General features: G+C 41.1%; 1 protein-coding gene across 1 annotated transcript; it reads right to left on the reverse strand.

Annotated features, from left to right (window-relative positions):
* Positions 1-431: 431 nt before the first annotated feature.
* CABLES2 (Cdk5 and Abl enzyme substrate 2) lies at positions 432-7,940 on the reverse strand (the record flags this gene model as incomplete). Its single annotated transcript, XM_009576765.1, has 9 exons — positions 432-980; positions 1,461-1,665; positions 2,980-3,086; positions 3,497-3,600; positions 4,363-4,528; positions 5,194-5,302; positions 6,805-6,882; positions 7,596-7,688; positions 7,869-7,940. Coding segments are annotated over 9 exons (1,075 nt in total), but the record flags the coding sequence as incomplete, so codon positions are not given.
* Between the last annotated feature and the right edge of the window lie 1,963 nt (positions 7,941-9,903).

Raw genomic sequence — 9,903 nt, forward strand, 5'->3', positions numbered from 1 at the left:
CTTATCTTCCATTGAAGAGTGAATTAGGATAGCAATTGCTTTGCTGCAGCTACCTTGTATTTCATGACAGATTTTCAAACAATCTTTCCTTTTTAAATAAAATGTATATTTCTAAGATATTAATAGTTAATTAAATTGGAACGGAGTAATTTCAATCTTGCTACTTCTAGATCTATAGTATAGTAGAGAATAGATGCCCTGTGTTATCATTAGTGCAGATATACTGGAATTGTTTTCCTTATATGCAAGGCCAATGCAGGTAAAGAATAAGTGGCTATACAAATTCAGGATTCCCCACTAAATAACATAACTAACTTAAAAAGCACTGGTACCAGACCAGCCAGTTGTAGGCACATCTTTAAAAAAATAAAGTATGCATTTCATTAATGTAAAAATGCGAGAAGATTCTTAGAAACATCTGAACTTTATCATGCACTGGAATGGAAGTGATGCTTCCTTTAGTTTCAAGGAATACAATAAACGCTTAAAAAAAAAAACCCAATACCATAGTATTCTTCATAGGGAAGAACAGTTTTAGTAAAACCGAAAAGATAAATAAGGAATAATAAGCAGCCATGACAGCTGACTGGTGAATATTTGTGCTTTAAATGTCCGAAAGAAAAAAGTTCAATGACTCTTCTCGTACCATCCCCCAGACTTGGCATAGGTGTCCATAATGCACGCCTCAACAGTTTAATAACGCACTGCAGACTTCAAAACTATCTGTAGCCATGGCAGGATGCACGCAGCAGCACGGAAAGGCCAGTGGCAACTTCACCAGCAGCGCTTAGTGATACGATCCCCAGCGCCGCTGGCTGTCAGCTGGAACGCAGCTTTGGTTAAGACTGTTGTGTGAGCCGTCTGTAATGAGGTAAAACTTGGTTTTCAGGAAGATAGAGAGCCAGTTCCAAAGCTACAAGGACGGTGAATTCAAAACCAATGAGATCTCTTCTGTTGAATCTGAATCTCTCTTCTAGTTTCTGTGACAGTAATAAAAAAAAAGAAAAAAAAAAAGAGGGGGACAAAGAATCAGTTAATCCACAAGATACCTAACACACTGTTAGATTAAGTCAGCATAAAACAGGAGTCAGTGATGCATGGCCAGAGTGGTACCTACAGAATCAAAAGTGTTGCCAGGGATCAGACAAGTAAACCTGCTTATCAGCTCAGCTGTGACACCCACACAACAGTTACCTGTGTTTGCCTGAAAAACAGTAAGGGCAAAAATAACCTCACTGTAGGATCAATAGGACATCAGACTGCACTAGTCAGGTAGTTTTAATGAATTTTTAAAAAAAAAAAAATCAAGGAAGATCCCTAATAAGACATAAAACTGACTGAAAGAGCTGGTCTTAAATGCAAGCATGCTCTGCTGAAAGTCTTGGCTTTAGTCTTTGTCTTGTTCTATGAGCTAGAGAGAAGGTTTTGACAACACCTGAAACAAGTCTCATAGTACTTACGTCTATAAGGTGTTTAACTTCGTGTTTCCTGAGATCACTGCTGATCTTGGCTGCAAGCAGAACGCAAGCACCAGCACACAGTTTGCGGTTCTGTTTGTTGAGTTTGCCTTGGAGGACGAGCTTCTCAAAGTAAACATAAGCCATGGAGACAGTAACCGGCTCCAGATTGCACTCTTCACTCAGGTTCCGCATCTCTCTCTTTAAACTGGGAATAGGAAAAAAGACACCCTCTCAAACATAACAGCTTTTATGAAATGCTCTAGAAACACTGCAGCAAGGGAACTCAGAAGAGCATACGGGCAAGACTCCTGTTTGGAAAACTGTAAGGAGTATTACCCTAGACTGAAGAAGCCCAGCTGGCAGCAAGCTGGAGCTGATGCACACACTGATTTAACCTGGATGACATCATCTACTGTGGAAGAACAGTTCCGCATCTGCCCATAAACACCAGGGGCTTAGCTGCCTCACTGACACACAGGCTATTGCTGTATGGGTCCCTCTGGGCTCCCGAACTGGTTTGTGATTCATTTCATAAGACTGAACCACCCTGACCTACCGAATACCACATCAAAGCCATGCGGATCACAGCAGTTGCTGCACAGAGACCTGTCTACTCCACACCTCGCGAAGAATCAGGGCTGAGGGGGAAGGCAGACTGATTTACACACTTCCCACAACAGCTGGCCCTTCACTTCAGCATACAGGCAGACTTTATGGTGGCTCCTACCTCACGTGGCTGCCATCCATGCTACACCTGCAAGAAGATCTGTGCAGGCACACTACTCAAAACAGCTACAAAGAGGAGTATGCAGGATGCTGGCAGAACACACTCCAACTGAGCAAGACTTCCAGAGTCAAGAGTTACACATAGCGCTGGTGATTCAGCAGAATTGTGTTTAAGCTGGCTATTTCAGAAGGCCCTGACTGTATTAACCACCGTGTAATATCAGCAAGATTACAGCTCTCAGAAGGCTCAACACTGCATCTCGCTGATGAGCGGCCACTTCTGTGTGGCACAGTCCTGCCTTCACGAAATGCTTTTCTTTACCGAGACTCCCCAGACCTAACACTCTTCTTTACCCTAGAATCTTGTTAAAGTCTTGTTAGAGTCCACAATCCTCAGTGAGTCTGGTAATTGAAAGGCAAAAATAGCCACAGGGTCCAGAAAGACAATCCAGTTAGCGTGGAACTGCACTACAGCCAAGCAATCAGGTTACAAGTATTTGTTTCAAGGCTAATGCTGCTTCACTGTTAATTGGCTATGAGTGTTAATACACCACAGTTGGTGAAACAAAACCCTTTTAGGCTGAACTATGAAAAGCAACTGTTACCCTTTCTCAGCATCCTAAACATTCTTGTACAGGGCTGTCATCCTACAGTCAGCTCAACTGGCAACAGAAGATTAGTGTTTAATCATATACACTATTAATAGATCTAGTATTTGCTCCATACAAATGGAAGATAAAAGCGGCCTTGTACAGCGCAGAAGACGTTCTCATTATTCAATGCTGTTTCTTACCTCCTAATTTTGCTCAGTGTCAACTTGATATGAGGAAACTTCTCTCTAAAGGTTTCATTCATATCCTTTTTAAGGTCCGAGGGTTTCACATATTCTATGACTGTAGTCTGCAACGCAAGAGGCAAAATTTATCATTTCTCTTTTGATCAGTACTGACAGCCAAACAAGTCTTCCAAAGACACTAATGCAAAGGCAAACCTGAGTTTTATTATTCACAGTTTAACATTTCTATAATGTCCTAAGTAACAGACCATGTTGAATCTCAACAAAAGACAAAATCTTAAAAAACTAGTAAGCAAATGGTTACAAGAAGCAAATGACAACATGGGGATACATGTCAGGTTGGTCCTCAACAAACTGAGTGTACAAACCCAACTATTTGTATTTTTCCTAATCAATTCTCAAAAAGCCACAACTTTTTCTTCCTAGACGAAGTTTTCTTCCTCAAGGAAGTTCTTTACAGGAGGATCTTCCAGGCACTCACTCACTCCTCTGTTCAGGTATGCCAGTCACTCACCATGTAAGAGGCAAAGATGAGAACACGTTTATGTTTTCCACAGGGCCATTGAGGATCATCCAGAAGATTTGGATCATACTCTGCGGTTTCGCCAGCTTCACCTCCTGAGTGGAATGAGGAAAGCACAACACTGGGTCACAAGATACAGAGCTTTAAATTCCCTGTTTTGTCTTTAAAAAAGTTTTCAAACAGCAAACATTAAAAGTGTTGGCAGACCCCGTTGGCAGCTACAGTCACCTGTTTGCATTCCATGAACACAACAGTCAGGTATTAGAATTATTAAAACCCCCACACAAGCTCTTTCTCCAGCATGTGCCTGATGCACTATTTTAGACTTAGTGCAAACTAACAGTTTGTCATCCACAAATATGCACAGAAAACAACTGCACAAGACTGAATTCTTTTGCCTATACTCTAATCTAGCAGATAGCAGAGCTGTCAGGTTTGCTCTTTTAAACAAGAGAAGGGATCCTTGTCAAAAACTCTTTGGCTTATGCATTGTTACTGTGCTAGAAGGCAAGGAGGACCACCTATACCTATGTGCACCAGACGTTTCTTGTTGACTAATATAAAACTTCACATTTCCAAGGAAATGGCTTTGCACTCCTTGAATTGCATAAACAAAACTAGCCCAGATACACAGAGGATGCAAGGAATGTGTTCGTGTCTCAGTCTTAAGGCTCATTGTTTATACTTCATTAACAAGCAGCCTTTGCTAGGCAGTGCCAAAACCAGTCTCCTTCCAGCTGCAGCACATGCTTCCTAATAATGCGCTTTACCATTTGCAATTGTTCCAGACAAATACATTCCTTTTATGTTTTTCTGCTGTGTGCACAAGTGGTGACAAAGCTGACGGCTGTCCTTACCAATGTCTGTTCCTGCTGGTATCGTTTTTGCTGTCACAGGTTTATATCTTGATCCGGGAAGACTCCGTGAAGCACTAGCTCGACATGAGGGAACAGCACTATGGCTGTCGGCTTTGCGAACAACTAGGGCATTGGTCGGATACAAGAATTTTGCATAGGACACGACCTTAAAGAAGGGAAAGTTGGAGTAGTTACGTGGGAAAATTTATGGAAAAGCTTATTTCCAGACATCGAGGATTTTCCAACTCAGAGAGTCCCCTGGAGTTTGTGTTTGTGGGTGGGGACCTTGAAATTGTGGGACAGGAGGAAAGGGAAAAGTTGGATGAGGAATGCCTTGCTTTCACGATTTCAGTAGGGAAGTGTTGTAGAAGATTTGGTGGGGTGGCAAAGAAAAGGGGAGAATCACATCAGTGAAATTCTGGCAGTATATAAATTTAACTAAAGAGGTATAAATTTTGCCCGTATTTCTATTAAAACATCACTCACGTGTTGTCTGAGATACCAGAGCCAAATCAATTCTCCAGAAATGGAGGCAGAAGTGATTATGGGCTTCAACAGCCTCCTCAGAAGAAGCTTTATCACAGGCCAAACATTTCAGGCTTTAAGGATCAAAACAAACTTCCACTGCTCTGAACAGTTACAGCTCTCACTTAATTTATGCAGTGCTTTGCCATCCGTAAAGTGATTTGCCCCAGCATGAAGTGGTCCCAGGGTGAAAGCAGCCAGCTTACCCACCCGCTGCCCCCAGCTCCAGTCAGTGGTTTGGTCACTGGCATTACAGATCAAGAGAAGAGGGGGGAAAAAAAAAAAAAAGGAAAAAAAACTCCTTACCTTGCCATCAGCACCCAGCTCTACTCCCTCCAGTCCAAGCACCATCTCAGTGGAGACTGAAACTCCCCCAGAAGGATGTCGTTGCTTCTGTCCTTCCATTTTTAGATCACTAAATGTAGGTAAGAAAATGCAATATTGGAAAATGCAGCATAAGCCCAGCTTCTCCTATGGTAAACACCAGGTCCATCCACTACAGCCAACACCACCAGGTCAGAGTTCTACGTGAGAACAGTGCAATCCCTCAATCCCATCTCCAAGAAAGCATTAGTTTTTTTAAGGACTCTTTTCAAAACGTAGAGATGTTCATTAACTGAAGAATCAGATTTCGTATCATTTTAACTCAAATCTGTAACAATATACCTAGCAAACAAACTTTTTTAATATGGTCTTTCTGCATAAGACCGTACCATTCGTTAACACACTAATGCTCAAACACTTAACAGCAAACACGATTTATATTACTAGTTTTCCAGGATTAGAAAGTTGCTTCTCAATTGCAATTTTCCAACCACTGCACACACAAGCTCAAATTAAGAATTAAGGCTGCTAGCAGAACTCTGCTTCAGCGACTGCAGCATGCAGCTTTGTCACCTATATTCCAATGTGAAAAAGCAGCTTTCGGTTAAAGAACTGCATTGCCAGCTTCACACAAGCAGAACAACACAGTGCTCAGAACTGCTCTAAAATAGCTCCAGTGACCTTGCTGCTTTTCTATGAAGTGAGAGAATATTTTCCCATCAACTATTTTTACGGCAAGTGTATTTGCATACAATACAATTCCCACCACTAAACATCCGTTTCCTTTGTCCATAAGTTATGTACAGGACACAAGTGACAACACAATTGTTTTGCCAAAAGTGGATTAGAATAAAATTAGTATTTTCTATGGTATACTTGTAGATCACAGACCTTCACAGAATCAGCTTAGACTTCACAAGGGACTGAGCAAAGCTGCAGGGAAATCCAGCTAGCAGGTTTGGTTTCTCATAAGTGATCATATTGACAGTTCTATAAAAAAATGTAGTACAAACACTAAAAGCAGTTTCAATCAGTCTAAACTGTTTCTGTTTTTCGTAGACTGTAAATAGTGACATTCATGGCTTAGAGCTGAAAAACAGAAAAGCAATCTTAAACTTATTTAGATGTAACTTCACTATAAAACCTTGAAGATTTCCAGTAAATGCAGCAGCCTCCTTCCCTGATGCTCTGTATGCTTTTTTGCTGACACAATTGTTTATTGCACTACAGACAGTTCATTTCTGACCACTTTAGGAGCATAGGAAAGCCTACACAGCAACAAATCACATCATCTGTTCAAAGCTGGTTTCAGGGATTTCGCAGGACTGGAGTGCTTTAAAATATGAATAAACACCTGAAGAAAAGTCTACCATATCCACCGTTTTTCTCTTGGAGTTTGAATGAACACTTTGACACTGTGGCAAAGTCTGATTTCATTGCTCTGATAGCAAGCTCTTGTCCTTACACATAAATGGTAAGTTAAGTAAGTTCACCTGCTTCAAAACAGGAGACCTACACCAACCGTACTCATTTAAAAAGATCTTTTGCAAACAGTAGACCAGACATCTCACAAAGCAGTTAAAGATGACTCACCTGATCCGTAAACTCTCCCCGTAAGGTAGGATAGAAAAAGCCACACACAGTGTTCGTTTAGCACAGATTAACACTATCCTGTAAACAGATGGGAAGAGATCAGGGTAAGAATTAAGATTCAGAAGTTACAAAGCAGCTTTTTATGGAACATGAACACAGAACTCCTCTTAAATTGCTCTGTAAGTTACACAGATACTGCTGTGGATTTTATGTTTTCAGAAAGCAGCACAAAAGCAGAGGTTTCATTCTGACCCTGTAGGTCCTTAGAGCCAAGTTCTGTATCAAACCCCAGCGTTCAGCAACTGCCACCACCTTGGCAGCTCCTCAAAGGAGATCCTAGTCTTTAAATATATATCCATATTTATATAATTTTTACATAAACCTTGTGAAAAGATAGATAATATTTTACATTTAGATGAAATCTCACACCTCTATTAATAATAAATATGAACGTGGCCCTCCACTTCCTCTTCTGCCCAGCAACTATGGGTCAAGAATTTGGCTAAACCAAGCCATTCTCCTCAGCTCTAACCTCTCTGTGTGCTGGAAATAAGAAGGGTGTTAGGAGAGAATGATTTAACCTCCTCAAAGCAGGATGGCAGAACCATCAGAATATTGCTGCAGATGTAGCAGATATGAGCGCCTACTGTGTGTATAAAATTAACAAGACACCAAGGACATCACCTTATTCCCACTGACATTAAATGGCTTATCGCATTGGACTAGTGTCTACTGCTAAGCACACCCTATTTCACCTGAGTACAGGAGGCACCTTGATCTCCAGAAGTTACCTGCTGTTCTTGGTGTCATACTGCCTCATGTTCTTGATGAAGTGCATCTTCTTCAAACTTTTGTGTCTTGGAGACCCAGATATATGCTTGGTTCTGCAATTATAAAAAAACCCAACAACACCCGTTAAGTGCTCTGAAAAAGAGTCATGCCAGTTGTATGATCAGATGGCAGCACTAGCATGCAGGACCTCAGATATTGGCGTGGAAGAGGGTGGAGGGAGGAGAGGACTGCATGCAACGAGTTGAGATTAATGCTGCTTTTGAAAAAAGTACCTTCGTACACTGGCATATTCCACTATGTCTTCTAAAAAGTCTAGAGAGCAGCGCTGGGAGATAAAACGCCTTCTGCAAAATGTACAACACCACGAAGAGTGAACAATATTAGTTCATGGCCTCTGAGTTTATGAACTGTAACAGATCTATGAGCTCTTATGACAAATGGCAGGTTTTTTGGATTTTTGTGTTGGAAGAGTGCTTAACTAAGAGTTTCAAGTTCCTAAAAAGGCCAAGAACTTGTCTCCCCCTCCAGGACCCTTGAAGTACATATTTACACCAACTTCATTAACAAGAGCATTCACTATCTTCAACACATAAGAACACCTACCTATCAGTTAAACACCTGATAGAAAGCTTCCAAATACTCATTTAAAATCTTACAAGAAAAATTGCAAGACGCCCCCCCTCATCAAGGCAAGGGACTAAGTCATTTTGTATCAATCTACGGACAGATATAGGTATATCTATATGATGACTGAACATCTCTGCGTGTTCTCGATTCAGAGCACAGTTGTCTCCAGCTGCTGGAGTCGGCAAACAGAGTCTATGATGGCAGCTCAATAAAATTGACAGATCTCTCCGGAAAACAATAGAGGGCTATTAGAGGAAGCGAAGAGTATTTGGTACCCATCTGAAATCCCAGAATGGAAGATGCAAGGAGAATAATAGTAGGAATCATGTGAGTTAGTGGAACAGTAATAGAATATTACATTGAAGCAAAAAAATAGACCTTGCCAAAGTAAGATACATTACTATTGTCAAAGTCAAGACATTCTTTGTTGGTAGAGATTTACAAATGAATTGTGAAGCTATGACTGCAATTTCCATAGGAACAATGCACTCAGATTCAACTGCCACCAGCAAAACACTGACACTACAACTATCAGATTCCGTATTTTCTGCTTTTGCTTGAGCACACATTGTGCTGCATTTTTAGCACAAGCTACATGCATTCAAGACCAAGGTTTTCTTCCAAAGTGACATAGTAACTCAACTAATGGACAGTACCACCATGGAAGTCAACGTAGAAGCAGCATACGAGACAAAAGTTGCCGGACTCTCGTTTGACAAGATCTACTTTTGGAAAAAATTCAAACTTCAAGCTGCATCAGAGCTCTGGCACCCACGAGTGGCCAAACTGCTCAGACAGACGAAGGCCAGGCTCTCAGGCCTGGGAGTTAACATCCAACACCGAAGCAAATGCACAGCACCTTGAATTGGTGTGGGGGAAGAGGCCAAGAAAAATGGGATTTATTAATTGTTAACAGCTATAGAAAAGTTTTTATACAGCAAAGCCATTTACAGTTTCAGTTGATCCAAGTTAAAGATCAAAAAAAACTACTTGGGACTGAAGTCTGGTCTTGAAGCCTAGCATTTCAGGATTTGGAAACAGCCTGACAATCTGCTAGTCCCAGTGACTTTGCCTTTCGTCCTCTCCAGCCTGAGCTGGGTAAGAAACCAAACCACACTATTTTGTTGCTACAAAAGAGATACACCACAGTTCTGGACACGAACAAAATCTGGCTGCTTTTTCTTAAGCATGGTGTCTAGAAATGCAAATTGTTTGAGTGACAAAGCAGGTGCTTTCGCCTCTTTTCCCCCTTCTAGCAAGTTATTTTTTCTCTTCAGAGCTGCCTGCCAAAAACTGTGCCAGTGAGACGTGGCAGTGTCACTCCACATGGCACATCACCGTTACAGGCAGCGTCGCTTGATGCACAGGACTTGATATGAAATTATGGATTTCCACAACAAGTAGATAGCCAGTAAGAGGAGCATTTGCCCCTCTTTCTTCAATCTACATCAGGAACATGAAAAACAGCACTTTAGAAAAGATGGTGTTCTGGTATTCTTCCTTATACATCGACATAAATGTTACTCAAAACTGCTGATCTGCAGGCAAGGCTCTGCAGTAAGGTCTCTGAAGTTATTCCTGTAGTTTTACACACCAAAGATTATCTAGACAAAATTTTGCAAAATGACACTTTTCTGAAAATATTCCTGAAACCAGGTTAGTTCCTCATTCTTTACCACA

The sequence above is a fragment of the Fulmarus glacialis genome, unplaced genomic scaffold, assembly GCF_000690835.1.
Source record: "Fulmarus glacialis isolate BGI_N327 unplaced genomic scaffold, ASM69083v1 scaffold31564, whole genome shotgun sequence".
NCBI lineage: Eukaryota > Metazoa > Chordata > Aves > Procellariiformes > Procellariidae > Fulmarus > Fulmarus glacialis.